The sequence below is a fragment of the Lissotriton vulgaris genome, unplaced genomic scaffold (assembly GCF_964263255.1).
Source record: "Lissotriton vulgaris unplaced genomic scaffold, aLisVul1.2 SCAFFOLD_1444, whole genome shotgun sequence".
Classification (NCBI taxonomy): domain Eukaryota; kingdom Metazoa; phylum Chordata; class Amphibia; order Caudata; family Salamandridae; genus Lissotriton; species Lissotriton vulgaris.
Genome location: NW_028246333.1, coordinates 67,486 through 87,276, shown reverse-complemented (window position 1 = coordinate 87,276; position 19,791 = coordinate 67,486). Strand labels below are relative to the sequence as shown.

General features: G+C 48.2%; 2 protein-coding genes across 3 annotated transcripts in view; one reads left to right on the top strand and one right to left on the bottom strand.

The window, feature by feature from the left end:
- Positions 1–3,984: 3,984 nt before the first annotated feature.
- LOC147665979 (signal peptidase complex subunit 1-like) lies at positions 3,985–13,953 on the bottom strand. The gene is made up of 4 exons (XM_086949352.1): positions 13,584–13,953; positions 9,151–9,210; positions 8,981–9,067; positions 3,985–7,678 (listed from the first exon to the last, which is right to left on the bottom strand). Exons 1-4 carry the CDS (start codon positions 13,746–13,748, stop codon positions 7,559–7,561), a joined length of 432 nt encoding a protein of 143 aa, XP_086805478.1. The 5' UTR covers positions 13,749–13,953; the 3' UTR covers positions 3,985–7,558.
- Positions 13,954–14,116: 163 nt separating this feature from the next.
- Positions 14,117–19,791, top strand: part of LOC147665978 (glycosyltransferase 8 domain-containing protein 1-like) — a 64,520-nt gene continuing 58,845 nt past the window's right edge. Inside the window, exon 1 of one of the 2 annotated variants that reach the window (XM_086949350.1) lies at positions 14,117–14,408. The gene's annotated coding sequence lies outside the window, so the exon portion shown is untranslated. The remainder of the gene's footprint in view (positions 14,409–19,791) is intronic. The other variant, XM_086949351.1, reaches the window with a different exon arrangement.

The window sequence follows — 19,791 nt, the reverse complement described above, 5'->3', positions numbered from 1 at the left end:
ATGGGGTAGCAAGCACTATATAAACGCAAACCTTTTTCCCTCTTCAATCCCTCCGCCACCCTTCTCTACCCAAATAACATATCCACCACTCAAATTACTTTCATATTTCACTATACTAATTTTCAACACTAATCCTTTATGGACTCCAGAGTAGCATGCTACTCTCCAAAAAAGCGCTTCACCGCCCAATCAGGGGTAACGAGCGATATATAAATGCAAACCGTTTCCCCCTCCCCAACCCTTCTCAATCCAAATGACTAGCATCCACCTCTCAAATTACTTTCATGTTTCACTACACTAATCCTTTATGGGTTCCGGAGTAGCGTGTTACTCGCCAAAAAAAGTGCTTCAACACCCCCATCAGGGTTGATAAGCGCTATATAAATGCAAACCTTTCTCCCTCCGCTATCCTTCTGAGTCCAAATAACTGACTAACCTATCCACCACTCAAATTACTTTCATATTTCAGTATACTAATTCACCACTAATCATTTACGGGTTCCAGAGTAGCATGCTACTCACCAAAAGATAGCTACAACACCCCTATAAGGGGTAACAAGCTCTATATAAATACAACCCTTTTTTCCCCTTTTCTATCCTTCCGCTATCCTGAATTCAAATAACTGACTAACCTATCCACCACTCAAATTACTTTCATATTTCACTATACTAATTCAACACAAATCCTTTGTAGGTTCCAGAGTAGCATGCTAGTTGCAGTAAAAGCACTTAAACACCTCATCATGGGTAGTAAGCGCTATATAACAGACCCCCCAGGATATAGCGGCATGGATTAGCAAATTTAGCGGCACAAAAATGGAAATTTAGCGGAACAAATGTGGAAATTTAGCGGCATTTTATTTGGCGTTTTTTCCTTTAACAAACACAGATATCTTATTTTTTTCAGTTATTTAACAACAAAAATGCCCCAAAGCAATCCCCCCAGGGCATGCCGCACACTGGGCACGCGGCAGGCCCACCAAGAATTTTTTTTATTAATTCCCCTTTACTTTCTTTTCTTATCACTGTGCACATTAGTGACATACATTTCTAGAAGTAAACACACCTGTGAATGCTCACTTGCCTTCTTATCTTTCTTTGTTTTTTGCTCTAAAGGCCTTGTGGCAGCAAACTTCATGCAGGCATTTGCCGAGTGGAAGGTCATTTCCCAGCTCTACAGTTTTGTACTAAACTTTGCTGCAGAATTTTTTTTAATCACAGGGACACATCCTTCCTCTCCGTGTATTCCATGGAATTCTTTTAGAAGGGACATTGTTTGGATTATTAGTGAACAAGAAAGGTGTTTTTCACCGATGCAGAACATTTAGCAAAACCAATCCGCAGGGATCGAGTATACCACAAGCACATCTTACACCATATAGAACTCTCAGACATGGAGCCGAGCATCCAACTTGACAAGACAGCCAGGTCAGCCGCCCTTCTTCTGCTCAAACTTTGCAAGATTCCTAAGAAAATAGGGCATTTCAGTCCTAAAGAAGGTACAGCGAAGGGTTGTTCATTCAAGAGGGCAGAAGGAACGATAATAAAAATAAAAACAGCAATAGACTATCTTTCCTTCTCGCAGCTCCCCACTACTCTTCCCCTCCTTTCTCCTCTGATGTTTGTGGACCCCATGCAGGCGCCCAACGCCCGTTGGACTCAACAAAAAAAGGCTTCAGCTCCATCCCCCCCCCCTCCCCCCAACACCCCCTCCTCCTGTCGTGTGTGCCAGCCCGGGATGAGCCTGCTTCCCGGGGACACACACAGCCGCACCCGAGCACTCCACATGTCTTTAAAAGACCATTTGCATGTTAATGAGGCTTTGTTGTGAAACAACCTCTTCTTAGGCCCCTGCAGCTCCACTCTGCCGATTTCTTAGGTAGAGTCTGCCCGGGAGGGGAGTTTGTGTACAAACAGGGATGAGCAGCACCCGGGTCTGCCCACCTGCCGGCTCCCACGCCTGCCGTGTTCCACTCACTCTCTCTGAAAGAAGTGGGCATCTGCCCACTGGCCCGTGGCTCTCTACGACCCCCGAACTACTTGTCAGCCGCTGTCGGCTGCGTCATAATTTCCTCGTGAATTTATGGTTGCAATATGTGAAAGGTTAAGAATGTATTCAAAAGCTGAAAGAAAGGTGCTATACCAAAGTGCATTTTTTTTTCTCCAATTCTAGACTCCTTAACTTCTTCCTGAAACCCTTTTGAGAAGCAGCTTCCTTGATAAACCGCAGCAGCACCGTTTATTTTGTTTATTAACACAACTGATGACGTGTACATTTTCTTGCTGGCATTCTTTTCGGACCTGCTCGTAAAGCATGTCTAGATGTAACCAATAAAGCAAGTTTGAATCTTAAAAAAAAAAAATGCTCTAGTTGCACCTCTGACCCCATGTGCCTTTTTGCCCGCTTCTCTCGTGTACCTTTCACTCGGCCCCATCTCTAATGCTGAACGGAAATACGTAGTGACATGCGTGTTTGCTTACATCCAATAAGAAGATACCATTATTTTTAAATAGCAGCAGGGACACCTTTTTTCGCGGCCGAAATGGTAAAAATCGCAGCCATCGCGATTTTCCGCTGATTTCGCGATTTTTTTGTGAATCGCGAAAAGCTGGAGGGTCTGTATATAAATGCAATTACAATACAATTACAATGATGTTCGGACTCGAGTATATAACCAAATGGTTAAAGTGTTATTGCTACAAATAACACCTTTCCCATGATTTTATTTTCTTATAATTTTTTTTAACTGTGGTTATGTCCACAGTTATTGTGCGGTGAGAGCGTTTAAAGCTGTTTGGTCTTACTGATATGGGTAGGTTATTTCCCATTGTTTTAATTTCTTGCTGCTTCATTTACCTATGATTCCCTCTGGGGACTTCAGAAGGTTAGGTATGTTTCTGCTCACCTACATTATTATAGATGTCCGGTCTGTCCCTCTCTTTTTCTAGACCGGTTGGTCTTCATACAAGACCTATTATGGATACAGTTCGCTGGCCCTCCGGGGATAGGAAGGCTTTGGCATTTCATTCTAACGTAAGGAATCTTCTGCTAGATGTCTCAATCAGATGAAAAAGTTACTTAACTTCGGTAACGTCTTATCTGGTGGCGACCAGATCCAGCTGCAGATTCCTTAACAACCCCCTCATCCTCCCCTGCTCTGCAAACCGGGTCCTGTTTGGTGTCAATTGTTTGGTCTTCTTTTAAAATAAAATAAGAAAAGAGATAAGGAGAATCCAGTGATATTGGGCATAGGATTTCTCTGTCATCTCAGTATTTTTTAATTAATATTCATATTTTGAGGGGGGGATCCAGTATTTATTTGACACAAGTGTCCTTTGTTTAAGCACACTGTTCATAGGCAGTTTCATTTCATGGCTCCACGTCTCAACTGTGGAAATAGTCATGGAAGACACAGATGTCAGCAAAGGGGTTATATGGCCTCTGTTGATGTCACATCACAGGACACCCTCTGCCGGGGCGCATATTTCAAGGTCCAGTCTCATGCCTGGAGTGAATTCTAAAGTAATGAATCTGCGGCTAGATCTGGTCTCCACCAGATAAGGTACTACCGAAGGTAAGTAACTTGTTCAACAGGAGAACTCCAGCATGAGCCATGATGAACTCTACGGGTGACAGGTAGGAGCAAAAAGGTGGAAGGTGACTCACCAAGCTCTGTGAGACAGAAAATTGGATAGCCAAACAAGAGCATGCATTTTTGTGTAGTTCCTAATAATCTGTGCATTGTTTAAACTAAGGGCTTGGTGCCTAGACTGGTTCCAGCCACCATCGCAGAATATGTTGGCCTACAGAACAGCTAGCTCACAGTGCCACGGTAAGCCCCCCTGATCTACCAGCGAGCGAACAATTTCTGGCAACCACTGAACATGACAACCCTGAACACTCCGTGATCGTGGAAACCGTGCAGAATCTTTTACTCTGTCACTCATGCTTGCTTTCTCTCAGACAGGTATACAGAACGCACACATTTTCAATATATTTATTGAACCAACGCTATTCTTGTATAAAATACATGTGCTGCAATGATTAGTAGATAGAAGCAAATAAAGGAGATTACAAGCACCAAGAGGGTAAACAGTAGATACATTTCTACCATGCCGCTGAAGCAATTAATACATGCAAAATAGTAATCCAATGTACTCCTACGATGCGGACCCTACACTAAGTATACCTAGAGAGTGCCTGGGTGTAAAGCAAAGAATCCCCCCAAGGGACGATCCAACCGCATTACCTGATTGGATAGAGTGAAGGACCCTGTCGTGGTCACAAGTTGGACACCTGTCATGGAATGTCAGCCCTGTGTGTGGTGGTTCCTCAGCATGCAGACGTTCAGTGTCAGCAGAAGTGCTTCCTCTCCCAATCTATCAGGATGCCTATTCTTTATAATAAAAAGCAGCCTTTGCGATGTGCGCGCTAGATTAGTGATGTTATGGATGCGTAATATTACGGTCGCCCCATGGATGAAGACAGGACTTTTGTAACTAGTGCGCAGAGAGGCCTTGTACATGACGTTCAAGACATAATGATAATCGTTTGTGAAGCTGGATGTCTAAAGAAGGTAGTTTCAGAGAAACTAATCCAACACTATCGTGGATGCAAATGTGTGCAAAAGGTCACTGTTGAAATGTTATTTTCTAGGACAATGCAATGAATGAGCTGCCTCACCTAATGGCCCTAACTCTGGAATATAACAGCATACTGAAGGAAGGAAAAAGGAGTGATGAATACCTCTTGCCACAGCTGTCTACGCTCATCAGGATGGCAGAGCAGCCCTGATCCAAGACAATTCTATGTCATCACAGACAACTACAGCAGCAGTCTCAGTGTGGCAAGGTGGTCGAAAACCAGAAAATATGATAAAGATGCCAATGTATTGATAAACTTGCTTTCCCCAAATTTATGCAGGGAAGAAAAGTACTAATCTATAAAGGAACACATTGCCATGAGCCGAGACGCCTTGGAGAGTGACTGCAGGTATACCAAACAGGCCCTTATCAAGGAGGCCTTCGCAACGCAAGCAGTCCACAGATCGACATTACCAGATTGTATTCCAGACCAGGGTCCAGGCTGGATTGGGCCCTTAGAACCGTGCAACACAAGTACAACACTCACCAAAGTCACCTTTTTGCTACACTTGCCCTGACGAAGTTGAACCTTTGAACGAAACGCGTTGGCTGATGCTTTGAGCAAATCCTATAGATTGTTTGAAGTAAAGATTTACATATTTTTTGCACCAAAGACACGGATCGAGCTTCTTTATTGATGTTATACTAACTTGGGAGTGCACCTCTCCATTGTTCTCAAACTAATCTATAAAGGGTCAGTATCAAGTTGTATTTATCAACAGAGAGAACAATGCTTCTTGTCATATATCCGGGCCTGAGGCATTCGTGAGCAAAAGACTGGAGAGATCTAAGCAAAGGGCTGACAGCGGTCAAAGCCAAGGATACAACGAGGGCAGGGATCCAGAGGCAGGCCAGCTTTTTGGGAATAATGGCAGGGCAGACTCAGTCGACAGAGGGGGGGGGGAGAAGTGAGAGATAACAGGCAAAGCAGTCTGCAGAAGAATGCCGTATAGCATCTTCCAGAGAGCAGGGAAATATTGCAGATTTTATCACGGGATGAGCTAACGGTGTTAACACCAGCAACACCAGATGAACACAGCTGCTTCACAACGGAGATGTAACTGGAAGAGCTGCTAGAAGTCTGCATTCTGGGAGCAGAGATACTGCCAGCTGACCTGATCAGGCCAGAGCAGAGGGCTAGTCTGTCCATCGGAGAGCTAAATGTTCGGAGTGATATTCGGCAGTCCTAAGGTCAGCCACAGACTAGAGGGCAATTGGGTTGAGGTGATGAGAGTGAAAAGTCTTGAGGGGGCTGAGTGTGGTGCCGATGGAAGAGCAGTAAGCCACATCTGCGAGCCATGTTATGTAAAGCGTGGTTATGGTGGTGGTTTTTTTCGTAGTGAACTTGAATCTTGCACTCAGTAGCATTCTATTGCTCCGAAATCCTACTTGTAGCTTTAAAATGGTCTAGGAGTTTAACACACGCATGTTAAACCCTATATCATGAGAGTGGAGCAGATGGGCCATTGAGGTAATAGAACATCCATGAGTATCAGCAACAGAGGTGGACCCTGCTGGACTCCCCAGGAGAGGAGCATTTGTCGTGGTGTCCTGAATCCCTGGAGCTGCAGTAGATGCTGCGCCCATCCTGTTCTGTGGGGACCACGACTAACATTACACTTTATACGCAGAGTACAAGAGTCTGGCCAACAAAGCATTTCTTTTTCAAAAGAACATTTGCGTGTGACATAGGACAGTGTAATTCTGTAAAAATAGTATCTGTTTTCTTAATTGTGGGACCACATATGTATGCTCTGTGCCATTAGAAAATAAGGTTTCTGTGAAACCTCGAAAAATCTAATTAGGTATACATTTTTAGAATTATTATGTTGCGTACCCACAACCCACTGGCGTAGGGCTGCATGAATACCTTGACAATGACGAATGTCTGATTTAGTAAAATAATAATCATTAAAAAAATATCAACAAGCACTTTGACCTCATGTGATTTAATTTAAACGGCAAGCATTTAAATAGCGCTTCTAAAATGAAACTTTTGGCAGAACACAGCTAAGGAGGGAACAAAACATTAAGCGTTGAATTAGTTTTGATGCTAAAAAGAATTCTCACACTTTTTGTTAAGGGGCACATGATATTGAATGGTATAATTAAACTTATTTGTTAAAATAAAAAACACGTTATGGCCTTTCAAAGGTGAAAGAGCTTGAAAACACGAAAGTAAATATGGAATGTAATTCTTTGTTTCTGAAGTCTGAATCCTCAGCTAGATTCACACACTGTGCACTATTCTGTCATGTAGTGGGAGGGTACACAAATGTTTAAAATGATCAACATTTTTAGAGCAGGCGGTGACCAAGATGAGCTCCAGGATGTCTATAATTATTTGTGAATTTAATGCCAGCTAGCACAGGGTAAAGGAACTGCAACCCCAGCCTCCCCTGCCCCCCGAATCCAGACTCTTGTACATGGACCAGAACATCCAGCTCCATGTCGTGTTGAGGGAGCAGCAGAGGTGCTCTTAAATACATCCACCCGCCCACAGAGGTCTGAGAAGCTGGCCAGCTAGAGCAGTGGCGCTGTTAACGCTGCCAACACTAAACGCCGTCTGTCGCAAAGCATCACACCCACGTAATGTCAATGTTTCTCTTCTGGCTAAACGCTCACAAGCAAGGCCTACCCTCCACATTCCGCCAGTGGCCAGATAGTTACAAATGGCTGATTGCAGCCCCTACTGTACTACCTTCTCCTACAGGTGAAAATGCTGGCAGTTTGGCCAGCTATAAAGCAAAGAAAACATGTGGCTCAACCGTATTTTAATGTAAACATTTCAGATACAAAATGCAGAGCGCCCTCGGTGTCACTTCAGTGCCGGTGGAGTTGGATTTCTGCCTGAACGTGCAGCCACTAGGTTCTCCTGCTAATGAAGGAATGGCTACAGTTTTATAGAACTCAATTATTTGTGCTTCTTTGAAGACTTTTTATCAACAGACTTCTTCTCTTCTGCTCCACAGTCTTGGGCAGGAAGCCATTTTAGGGGATTCCGTCGATACATAGGCCATGGTGGAAGCGTAAGCTTATGAAAGAAGAAAACACATTTAATGTCAGATTTGTAGAGCAAAGCACCACACTGCAGACATCTACCTTCTTTACCCAAATAAAACCATGCTCAGACCCTTAGCAAGATACAGAAATAGCAAACCCAACAGTTATATGGAGACAGTCAGCAGCAGTGTAAGGTTTCCTCCCCCACCATACAACCACATAATGGGGCGCCGTCAGCTTTGCTCTACACACAGGTACAACGTGCAGCAGCCGCATAATCCAGACAAATGCGCACACACACCCCCACCCAGAATAGCGAAAGGACAACAGGACAAGCTTCTTCACATGCACAGATTAGAGGCAATAGCCAGCTTCACTCACATACAGACAGGTGGGGTAGGGACAGTACGGGGATTCGGATGGGGGTTGCTGCTACCCATCTCTCCCAACCAGTAGGATCTCCCTGCATGCACAGTTTCCAGAAAATGCTTTGCTGACCTTCACTTATTTTTTCACAATTTAATTTAAGGAAAGTGTATGAAAAAAATGTATATTTAATTGAAAACACCACCTCTGAAATGTACATTAATTTTAAAAGCAAAAATGAAAGCAGGGAATGGTGCGCGTTTCCGTGGACCTTGCCTCGCGAGACAGACATACTGAGGATTTAACAATTATGGAAGCTGCGCTGTCCCATTGTGCACAACAACGTCAGTCTGGACATTACATTTTTTGGTTGGTTGGGGGGGGGGGGGGGGGGGGGGCGGCGTGTGGCGTTAGGGAAACAATCTAATCAGACTGAATTCCAATTGCAATATTCATAAACAGAGTTAAGTAGCAAGCTCAACACCATACCTCTAAGGTGGGAGGACAGGAAAATTGAGGTTAACTAAAGGATAACTATACAAGCAGATTCCACACAGAACACAGGCCCACAAGAGCATCTGTTCTCAGTCAGTAAAAATGTTCTGGGACTGGTTTGTTCCTCCTAAAAGGACTGCAGCTGCCTTCTCCCTGGTGGAATAAGCCTTATGTTTACTAGGCAGGGATTGATGCATGAAACAAAGCTCACCCACCCTTCCAGCTGACAATCACTCAGAAGGTGACTGTCCATAAGTGCTAGAGATCTGCCTTAGGTGTATGTTTACAAGATGGTCACAACAACTTATCTGGGACAATATTCACCCCACAGGTGAAAGTAGCTGCTGTTATTTTATAGCTAGAGTGCAGTGCCAGGGAGTAAACACCTTCATCTATTGTGGAAGTGACAGAGAGGAGGGATGCGCTCAGACAACAGAAGAGGTGTTAAAACCAATGGTACTTCCTGACTTACCAAACATGACAAGGCAAATCCAGCCATCACTATATATACAGTCCAGCCAAACTGCTCTATCATGTAACCATATACAAAGCCAATCACCTGCAAGAAAAGAAAGATACTCAAATTTGGCATCCAGAACAAAAAGTCCAAACTGCATAAAACAGAAGCATAACACCACTTACTGCGGAGACAACGATGATCCCCTGAAATATCTGCTCCGCCAGTTTCTGGCCCTTGTAGTCCTGGGTGAAAAGAAACACATGGATGAAAGAGATACTAGACGAAAACATGCATTACCTTCTTATATGTCTTTCTCGCCCCCAGTACTTGCCTAGTGGACATTTGCTCCTGTGTACAGATGTTTTACAAAAGACAGAATTTTAAAATTCCCACCCCTCCAATGTGGTCTCTCGCTCTACTGCCACACCTCCCATGATCCTATAAAGGAGGAAGCCAGGCATCCCACTTCCTGTTTTGTCGCTCCTGTAATTAGCTAATAGCTAAGCTTGGACGCTTGAGGTAAGAGGGTTTAAGTATATTTTAAAGAGTGTTTTGATGTTTTAGGGAGAATTTGCATCAGCAATCTCCCTCTTCTTCAATGTCTTGCAGCTGCAGCGAAAGGTCCTGCTCAGGCTGATCCGTTGGGCATGCAGCAATTATTTGATAAACATTTGAAGCCTTTCAAGCTAAGCATTTGCTTTAGTGGGGAACACTGGCTCCATGTATTCCTTTCCAACTCTGTTAGTCTTAGTTGAGGGGTCCCAAAGGCGAAAGCTGAATGTGCAACTGGCGCCTGACTTAGTCATGACGGTGGTTCCCTATGAAACACGATCAATGCACTTAGTCTCATGGGACAACAAGAATCAGCCTGGCCCAGAGACCTTGCCATTCCTGGCAGTGGAGGCAGCTGTTGAGCAGGCAGCTCGCGAAAAGAAAACTCTTTGCTTTTTGGAGTCTCGCTTGTGGCAAGATTTTCATCTAGAAGGCTGCGCAGAGTGCCTCCAGGATCCTGTGTCTGCTTAAGGCACTGATCCCATTGCAAGGAAAGTTGTGGTGCAGTAAAAACAAGCACTGGCGTTGCCAATAGGTTTCGCATTTGTAAAGTTGGAGCTATTGGTTTTGTAAATGGCCTTTTAGATTTATATATTGTTATTGGCATTGTCAATAACAATATATAAATATAAAATGTCATTTACAAAACCAATAGCTCCAACTTTACAAATGCGAAACCTATTGGCAACGCCAGTGCTTGTTTATTCTACTAACCATTGCTATATTTAAATGTTTCCTGCATGAGGTTCATTACCTTTTGCATGTGACATCTGGAAGAAAACGTTTTGAACAAAGTTCAATTCTGAAGAGCGGTTTTGTTAACTGTTCATTTTTTTTTTAGGCATTTCACTATGATTTTGATGTTTCGGACCGTTCTAAATTGTGGATGTTTCATTGAAATAGTTATCTCAATTGCAAATAGCTATTGCGATCAGGAGTGGACACTTTATGCACGCATGCTGATTTTATTTATTTATCTAAAAAATACTTAATTTTGTGGGGGATATTGTTTCCTGCTACTGGGTAATAACATCCCCTCATCTATCAGTGCTCTTTGCACCATCGGGTTAAAGTTCTCGCATTTCTTGTGTCTCAATAGAGCAATTGACACGCAAACTGGTTTCTTAAAAAAAAAATAACCCCCATAGCTGCATTGTTTTACGTTGGAAAATTCATAGTAACTTATGTTTCCAAACTGTAAATTACATGGTAAGGACGACAATGAGACAACAGTTTCTTTGGAATTGCATACTTCAGTTCCACAGGGCATAGTAAGGCAATGTTTATAATTTGTTAAAAAAAGTTCACGTTCGCTGAGACTTGGACTCGCAATGCTGGCAAATGGCCAGAGGGAAGCCGGATGGGGGCGGGAGAGCCTGGTGGGGGGGGCGGGAATGCGAGCGAGGGGAGAAGTGTGGCAGGCGGCATAGTAAGTGTCCAGTCTATTTCACAAAAAAGGCTAAAGTTCGCAGACTACGAAAGATTCCTGTTTAGTGGATGGAGATTTTTCTAAATGTGAAAAACGATAGTAGAAGGTGTTCGAACCAAATATGTACATCTTTCCTCACTGATGAGGTAGTTTGATGTATGCAGTGCAATTCGTTGTCTCTATTAGTTGATAAGGGCATACGGGTCAACAGAATATTCACGATGAGCCAGCCATCACTGCATTTTATGTCCATATCAGTTTAATTCTGAAAGTGCATAATAGTATAATGAAAGTCTTTGTTTGCTTGAATGTTTTTCCTCCATACGGCAGGCGGATTAGGGAGATGCGTGGAGGGAAGCCGGATGGGGGCGGGAGAGCCTGGTTGGGGGGGGGGGGGGCGGGAATGCGTGCGAGGGGAGGAGAAGTGTGGCAGGCGGATTAGGGAGATGCGCGTGCTTGTGTGGTCACGTGACCAGCTTTTGTGGTCACGTGACTCGCATGCACTGTGGAAAAACCGCAGTGGTTTGACGAGTCGAATCGAGCACTTGAATTTTTGCCTATTACATTCGCAAGCGAATGATAATAGGCGAAACCTAAAAAAGAAGGTACATAAAGGAGAACTTCTCATGGGAGGATGACTGTTCGGTTCAGATCCCCCCCCCCCCGTGGAGGAAACCTGGATAATGTTTGAACAGTCAGTTTATGCTTCAGTTAAAGCCAGAGTGTTACTATTTTCTTCAGAACACTTTATGCCCCATAAGGGTGAGCTTAGCCTTTCATCCTTCAGAGGGTGATGGGTTGAGCACGGTTTGTGCGGTTGCAGTCACGCCTGTATTTGAAAGACCCTGTTTAACCCTTCTGGTTTAGGGTAGGAAGAGACCGGAGGCAGATTCATTCAAAGGTCAGCCAGGAGATAGAGTTTAAACCTTTGGTTGCACTGTTGCGTTATGGATATATATATATAGATATATATATATATATATATATATATATACACACACACACATACACACATTGACAAAGGCATTTTCCGAAACACGTCTGTTTGCACACCAACTTTATTAAGAGAGATGAGAATCCTCTCCTTTACGTGCTGGCGATTTTGTGTTGTGTGGAGCAGAAATTGAGTCTGAGAGTTCACCCTTGTGCGGTGAAGCACCCGTCCATAATTGCAGAGGCTTTGGCGACCTTTGAGGCTGCGTATGTATGTACGTACATATATGTCTGTATATATTTTTTACGTTTAACGTTTTTAAAAAAAACATTTATTAGTCTTTATTTCAACCGCATTGATTATAAAAGACAATAAATATTTGACATCACCAAAGAGTACAAGTGTAAAATGCAGTTCTCAACAAGGACTATACATAAAAATATGATAAAACATGTTAAAAAGACAAGCAATTTATATATCAATTAAAAAAGCTTATACGGGCTTTTTTGTACGGTAAAAAAAATTAACATTGGTGCAGGCTAATAATTCATATAGTACTCTATACCAGGGTTCCCAATACTGGTTAAGAAGTATGATAAATAACCGGGCTGGAGAGCTAAGCAGAAGACAGTGTCAACTAAGCATTGTGCAAGCCCGCTTGCTTTCAATATATATATATATATATATATACACACACATTTTTTTTTTACAATTATCTGAGCACTCTCATTGGTCAACCAAGCTGAAAGGCAAGTAGTTCCAAAAGAATCAAAATTCTATGTATAAGATGTAGTTCCTCCTGATGGTTGCACATGGTCCATTGTTACTATCGGACAGTTCCTTTAATGATAATTCATTTATTGTAAAACTTGCTTGAAGCCAACATGTTTCATTCAATTACAACTTTTTCAGGGCTGATTTAGTGTTTGTGTTCCCTCCCATCTATCCATATTTAGGTGGGTAATCTGATGTACTGTATTTATCGTATGTAAACAAAACATATATAGCCAATCTAGGGATCAGGCATTTACTCTGAAAGAGCATGCTAGCCAAATGGCTGGGGCCTGTTTCCATACAATAGGCCTACTCCGCCGAGTTTTCCCCTTATTACCAGACTCTTTTTGGAAAACTCTTGTCCAGGCACTTGTTCCAAGTCGCCTGGACTATTGTAATGGCCTGTTAGTCTCTGCAAATGATGCTTCACTGGCAAGACTACAGGTGGTTGAGAATGCGGACGGTCCTTAATGCTCCACTGTGCTGCTCTCGCCAGGTTCATGCGGCTGCTTCAAGGAGTCAAACAGAAGGACTCCCTCTGCATGGCTGATCCGAGGCCGCCCCAACCGAGAGAGAGGTCACCTCAGCATGGACCGGGCAGAGGTGGAACCCCAGCTACTGGCTCGCCCCCTCCCTCTCGGGGAGGGGGGACTTCTCCAGCACCCAGTCCGTACTTGACCCCCCCAGAGCTGCTTCCACTCAGGCTTTAACCGCAAACTCACCCCCAGCTGCTTCCTTCGCCCGCCAATGCTGCTCCCCCCCCCTCCCCTCCCCTCCCCCGGTGTCTGCACCAGTCTCCATCCCCAGGACTAGGGGAGAACCCCCACCCATGGCCGCCCCTCTGAAACCCCCCCCCCAGCTGCACCACCACCTGCATGGGGATGGCGCTCACATCCCCCCCGCCCCGTGGGGTCCCTCTCACCCACCATCTGCGTGGGGATGGCGCTCAGGAGGCCCCTCATGGTCGCGTCTCCTCTGCTCTCCGCTTCACCGGCGCCTGCTCTAGAGCTACGTACACCCACCGCAGCCGGAAGTGCGCCCCGGAAATGAAAACAAGAACAGCGTCCACCTCCGGCCGACTCCGGCGCCATCTTGGAATGGGACTGCTTCCTGCAACACCCCAGCACGTCCGACTCCGTACCCACCCTACTGAACCAGCTCTCTCCCGGGGTCCTAGAATGAAGGATTCTAAAGATGATGTCACTCCAGCCCAGCGCCCTCTACCAGTGTAGCTATCGGATGGGTCAGCGCTCTCGTTCTTTCAGTGTAACCGTGCACTTAGCGCCATCTTTGAATGGTCTACGTCTGTGTGTGGTCTAAAGCCTGCGGACAGACGAGGAGGGGGTGTTTGGCCTAAACACTGCAGACACCGCTCCAACATGGCCGCCAAGTTCGTGCCAGCGTGCACTGCGCGTGCGCAGTGAAGGGCAGAACCAAGCGCAAGGACCTGGACCAGGGCGGCCATGATAGATCGGGACCGGCCCAACGCAAGGACCCTTCGAGGCCCCCGGGGGAGGTGTGCTGCAGCAGGTGGTGACAACAAGGTACAGACACAGGGACTCTGTGTCAGAATTAACCCCCTCGCCCTCGGCGCATACTGGCCTCAAATCCCTGCACTATTCTCTCCAGGCACTGTACTAGACACCTCACTCCCCTGCTCTGCCTGCTGCTGTGTTGGCATTTGGAAGCAGCAGAGGCAGCACTAGGAGTGAGCTGCAACAACTGTGTGAGAGCGGCACCAACTGCAGGAGGTAAGGGTGAGCTGCACCTACAGGGGGAGTATTGTGCTAGCTGCAGCCACTGGGAGAGCAGTGTGAGAGCTGCAGCCACTGGAAGAGCTGTGTGAGAGCTGCAGCCACTGGAAGAGCTGTGTGAGAGCTGCAGCCACTGGGAGAGCTGTGTGAGAGCTGCAGCCACTGGGAGAGCTGTGTGAGAGCTGCAGCCACTGGGAGAGCAGTGTGAGAGCTGCAGCCTCTGGAAGAGCTATGTGAGAGCTGCAGCCACTGGAAGAGCTGTGTGAGAGCTACAGCCACTGGAAGAGCTGTGGGAGAGCTGCAGCCACTGGAAGAGCTGTGTGAGAGCTGCAGCCACTGGGGGAGCAGTGTGAGAGCTGCAGCCACCTGGGGAGCAGTGTGAGAGCTGCAGCCACTGGAAGAGCTGTGTGGGAGCTGCAGCCACTGGAAGTGCTGTGTGAGAGCTGCAGCCACTGGGAGAGCAGTGTGAGAGCTGTAGCCAATGGAAGAGCAGTGTGAGAGCTGCAGCCACTGGAAAAGCAGCGTGAGAGCTGCAGCCACTGGGGGAGCTGTGTGAGAGCTGCAGCCACTGGGAGAGCTGTGTGAGAGCTGCAGCCACTGGGGGAGCTGTGTGAGAGCTGCAGCCACTGAGGGGCAGTGTGAGAGCTGCAGCCACTGGAAGAGCTGTGTGAGAGCTGCAGCCACTGGAAGAGCTGTGTGAGAGCTACTGCCACTGGAAGAGCAGTGTGAGAGCTGCAGCCACTGGAAGAGCTGTGTGAGAGCTGCAGCCCCTGGAAGAGCAGTGTGAGAGCTGCAGCCACTGGAAGAGCAGTGTGTGAAGTGAGAGCTGCTGCTGGAGGAGGTGTGGGTGAGCTGCACCCACTGGGAGAGGTAGGAGTGAGCTGCATCCACTGGAAGAGCTGTGTGAGAGCTGCAGTCACCGAGGGACCTGTGTGAGAGCTGCAGCCACTGGAAGAGCAGTGTGAGAGCTGCAGCCACTGGAAGAGCAGTGTGAGAGCTGCAGCCACTGGAAGAGCTGTGTGAGAGCTGCAGCCACTGGAAGAGCAGTGTGAGAGCTGCAGCCACTGGAAGAGCAGTGTGTGAAATGAGAGCTGCTGCTGGAGGAGGTGTGGTGAGCTGCACCTACTGGAGGAGGCAGGGGTGAGTTGCTGCTGGAGGAGGCAGGGGTAAGCTGCACCTACTGGAGGAGGCAGGGGTGAGTTGCTGCTGGAGGAGGCAGGGGTGAGCTGCACCTACGGGAGGAGGCAGGGTTGAGCTGCACTTACTGGAGGAGGCAGGGTTGAGCTGCTACTGGAGGAGGCAGGGGTGAGCTGCTGCTGGAGGAGGCAGGGGTGAGCTGCTGCTGGAGGAGGCAGGGGTGAGCTGCACCTACTTGAGGAGGCAGGGGTGAGCTGCAACTACTGGAGGCGGCAGGGGTGAGCTGCAACTACTGGAGGAGGCAGGAGTGAGCTGCAACTACTTGAGCAGGCAGGGGTGAGCTGCACCTACTGGAGGAGGTAGGGGTGAGTTGCTGCTGGAGGAGGCAGGGGTGAGCTGCTGTTGGAGGAGGCAGGGGTGAGTTGCTGCTGGAGGAGGCAGGGGTGAGTTGCTGCTGGAGGAGGCAGGGGTGAGGTGCTGCTGGAGGAGGCAGGGGTGAGCTGCTCCTAATGGAGGAGGAAGGAGTGAGCTGCTGCTGGAGGAGGCAGGGGTGAGCTGCACCTACAGGAGGAGGCAGGGGTGAGCTGCTGCTGGAGGAGGCAGGGGTGAGCTGCTGCTGGAGGAGGCCGGGGTGAGCTGCACCTACAGGAGGAGGCAGGGGTGAGCTGCTGCTGGAGGAGGCAGGGGTGAGCTGCTGCTGGAGGAGGCCGGGGTGAGCTGCAACTACTGGAGGGGGCAGGGGTGAGCTGCAACTACTGGAGGAGGCAGGAGTGAGCTGCAACTACTGGAGGAGGCAGGGGTGAGCTGCACCTACTAAGGGAGGCAGGGGTGAGCTGCACCTACTGGAGGCGGCAGGGGTGAGCTGCAACTACTGGAGGAGGAAGGGGTGAGCTGCACCTACAGGAGGAGGCAGGGGTGAGCTGCTGCTGGAGGAGGCAGGGGTGAGCTGCTGCTGGAGGAGGCAGGGGTGAGCTGCTGCTGGAGGAGGCAGGGGTGAGCTGCAACTACTGGAGGGGGCAGGGGTGAGCTGCAACTACTGGAGGAGGCAGGAGTGAGCTGCAACTACTGGAGGAGGCAGGGGTGAGCTGCACCTACTAAGGGAGGCAGGGGTGAGCTGCACCTACTGGAGGCGGCAGGGGTGAGCTGCAACTACTGGAGGAGGAAGGGGTGAGCTGCACCTACAGGAGGAGGCAGGGGTGAGCTGCTGCTGGAGGAGGCAGGGGTGAGCTGCTGCTGGAGGAGGCAGGGGTGAGCTGCAACTACTGGAGGGGGCAGGGGTGAGCTGCAACTACTGGAGGAGGCAGGAGTGAGCTGCAACTACTGGAGGAGGCAGGAGTGAGCTGCACCTACTAAGGGAGGCAGGGGTGAGCTGCACCTACTGGAGGCGGCAGGGGTGAGCTGCAACTACTGGAGGAGGAAGGGGTGAGCTGCACCTACAGGAGGAGGCAGGGGTGAGCTGCTGCTGGAGGAGGTAGGGGTAAGCTGCTGCTGGAGGAGGCAGGGGTGAGCTGCAACTACTGGAGGGGGCAGGGGTGAGCTGCAACTACTGGAGGAGGCAGGGGTGAGCTGCACCTACAGGAGGAGGCAGGGGTGAGCTGCTGCTGGAGGAGGTAGGGGTAAGCTGCTGCTGGAGGAGACAGGGGTGAGCTGCAACTACTGGAGGGGGCAGGGGTGAGCTGCAACTACTGGAGGAGGCAGGAGTGAGCTGCAACTACTTGAGCAGGCAGGGGTAAGCTGCAACTACTTGAGCAGGCAGGGGCGAGCTGCACCTACGGGAGGAGGCAGGGGCGAGCTGCACCTACGGGAGGAGGCAGGGGTGAGCTGCACCTACAGGAGGAGGCAGGGGTGAGCTGCACCTACAGGAGGAGGCAGGGGTGAGCTGCACCTACAGGAAGAAGCAGGGGTGAGCTGCACCTACAGGAGGAGGCAGGGGTGAGCTGCACCTACTGGAGGAGGCAGGGGTGAGCTGCACCTACTGGAGGAGGCAGGGGTGAGCTGCACCTACTGGAGGAGGCAGGGGTGAGCTGCACCTTCAGGAGGAGGCAGGGGTGAGCTGCACCTACAGGAGGAGGCAGGGGTGAGCTCCATCTACTGTGAAAGGCACAGGTGAGAGTGGGATGGAGGCTGAAATTAGGTGCAGGCCTTGGAAGAGAAGTGTGAGAGATGCTGGAGGAGACAGCAGTGAAGTGCCATCACAACGCAAGGGGGCAGGAGTGCGTTGCAGGCACAGGAGGAGCAGTGTGAGAGCTTAAGGAGGAAGGTTCATGGGTGAAGTGCAGCTACAGGTGGAACAATGTGAGAGCAGCTGGAGGAGGCAGGAGTTAGGTGCAGGCACAGGAGGAGGAGACTGAAGAGAGGTGCATCCACTAGAGGAGCAGTGTGAGAGCTGATGAAGGATGCATCCACTAGTCGAGAAGTGTGGCTCAATGGTTAGAGCGGCAGACCCTGATGCAGAGGTCTAGCCCGGGACCAAGGTTCAATTCCCTGCCTCGGCGGGTCTTGGGCTCAAAAATTCCACGGACCTGATAATTCTCGCCTCGGTGCCTATTCCAATCATGGAGTCCCACTCCAATAGCTTGCTTAATCTCCACAACGGCCCCCACAACGCTAAGGATGCCTGGCCTCCACCTTGGGGGTGCCCAGGAGTGGACGCCTCACAGGGAAAGCCAGGATGGGTTCCACAGCGGTATTCGTACAAGCGCCTTGAGACCCTTGCGGGTGAGTAGTGCGCTATACAAGTATCAATTTAAATTTTTTACATTTACGCATCAGTGAGGTGCCTGCTCAATGTTAGGAGGCAGGAGTGAGGTGCTTGCAGAGGAGGAGCAGTGTGAGATTTGCTGGAGGAGTAGGCAGGAGTGAGGTGTAGGCACAGGAGAGTCAGTGTGAGAATTACTGTAGGACAAGGCAGCAGTTGGGTTCAGGTGTGAGAGTTACCTTAGTAGGAGGCGGGTGCTTGAGTGGTCTGCTGGTGCCGGGCTGCGTGAGTAGTCTGCTGCTGTTGGAGGGAGAAGTGTGGGTGAGCTGCAGCTACCATAGGAGCGTGAAAGCTTCTGGGCTGGTCAGCTGCCTTGTTTTTTGTAAGTTTGTCTTGCACTTGGGTGGCCTGCCCCATGCCAGTACTCAGCTGGTGTGCCCTCTCCATAATCTGTCTTCAAGCACTTTGTGAGTAACTGTGCTAAATACAACCTTCCTACTGACCATCTGCGCCCACCGCTTGCCCCAGGGTACAATAGATGCATGGATAGCATGATTGTAGTGTGCATAAGGGAATGAAGTGTCCTGGACTGACTATACTGCAGGATGGTTGGTTACCGTATTAGATTGAGGTAGCCTTTCTCTTAGTTGCCTTCTCTTTCCGCTTGCAGGTCTCTGAACCCCTCCGTCATCTCCACTCACTGTATCTGGGTTTATTTATTTATGTTTAAATGTTTTTATTAGCATTTTCTAAAACAAGAAAGCAATACAGATAATACCATAAATAGCGATCGTTGCATGTGTTTGATTTCTAGCACTTATGGTTTGTTTATTTATAACACTTCGTAACACCCATAGATTTCTTAGAGCTAAAATCATATTGTAAACAAGGAGAGAGAAAATCAGAGAACCTTATTAAACAAGCATTTGCAATGCAATAGGTCTCGCATTTACGTGAGTTTGAGCTATTGACATTGCAAATAACAATTCCTTTTATTTATTTTTTAAAACATACATAAAAGGCATTGTCATTTACAATTCCAACAGCTTAAACTTGTTTAAGTTTTCATTTAAAGTAGTTGTCTCTATAACAGGCGTGCTCGTGCCGCTCCCATTCCCCCCTCATTTGCATGTCAGGAGAGGTAAGGCAGCGTCCAATGGTCCACAAATATAGCCAAAGGGGAAAAGTCAACTGGCCAAGAGACCGTGGCCACGCTGGCCTCCGGTGCCCACTCCATGAGTCTGCAAGCAGAGCCCGCATGTGGTTGAAAAAGCAGCCACGCACAAGTATCTCAGGGTCCACTCCTACAGAAACGCACAGACAAGAACCCAGTGGAGGGCTTGGGCTGAGGGTCCGGAAGCAGAGTGCAAATTGCAAGACAGGACAATATCACGAGGGACCCAGAAAAGGTCATCAAAGTCCACCCCTAACACCCATCGATCCTTTATTTCCTCCGCAGTGTACTCCCAAAAGCGACAGAATTTTGGAGCTTGTCATGCAAGCACAGTCTTGAGTTAACAATGTATTTACGGAAGTAGCAAAGAC

Excerpts from the sequence above, each read along its gene's own strand:
- LOC147665979 (XM_086949352.1), bottom strand. The coding sequence starts at position 13,748 with ATGGCGCCGGAGTCGGCCGGAGGTGGACGCTGTTCTTGTTTTCATTTC. Across the intron at positions 9,211-13,583 it reads GCGCCATCCCCACGCAGATG|GACTACAAGGGCCAGAAACT; the intron begins GTGGGTGAGAGG and ends CTTTTCACCCAG. Across the intron at positions 9,068-9,150 it reads GGATCATCGTTGTCTCCGCA|GTGATTGGCTTTGTATATGG; the intron begins GTAAGTGGTGTT and ends CTTTTCTTGCAG.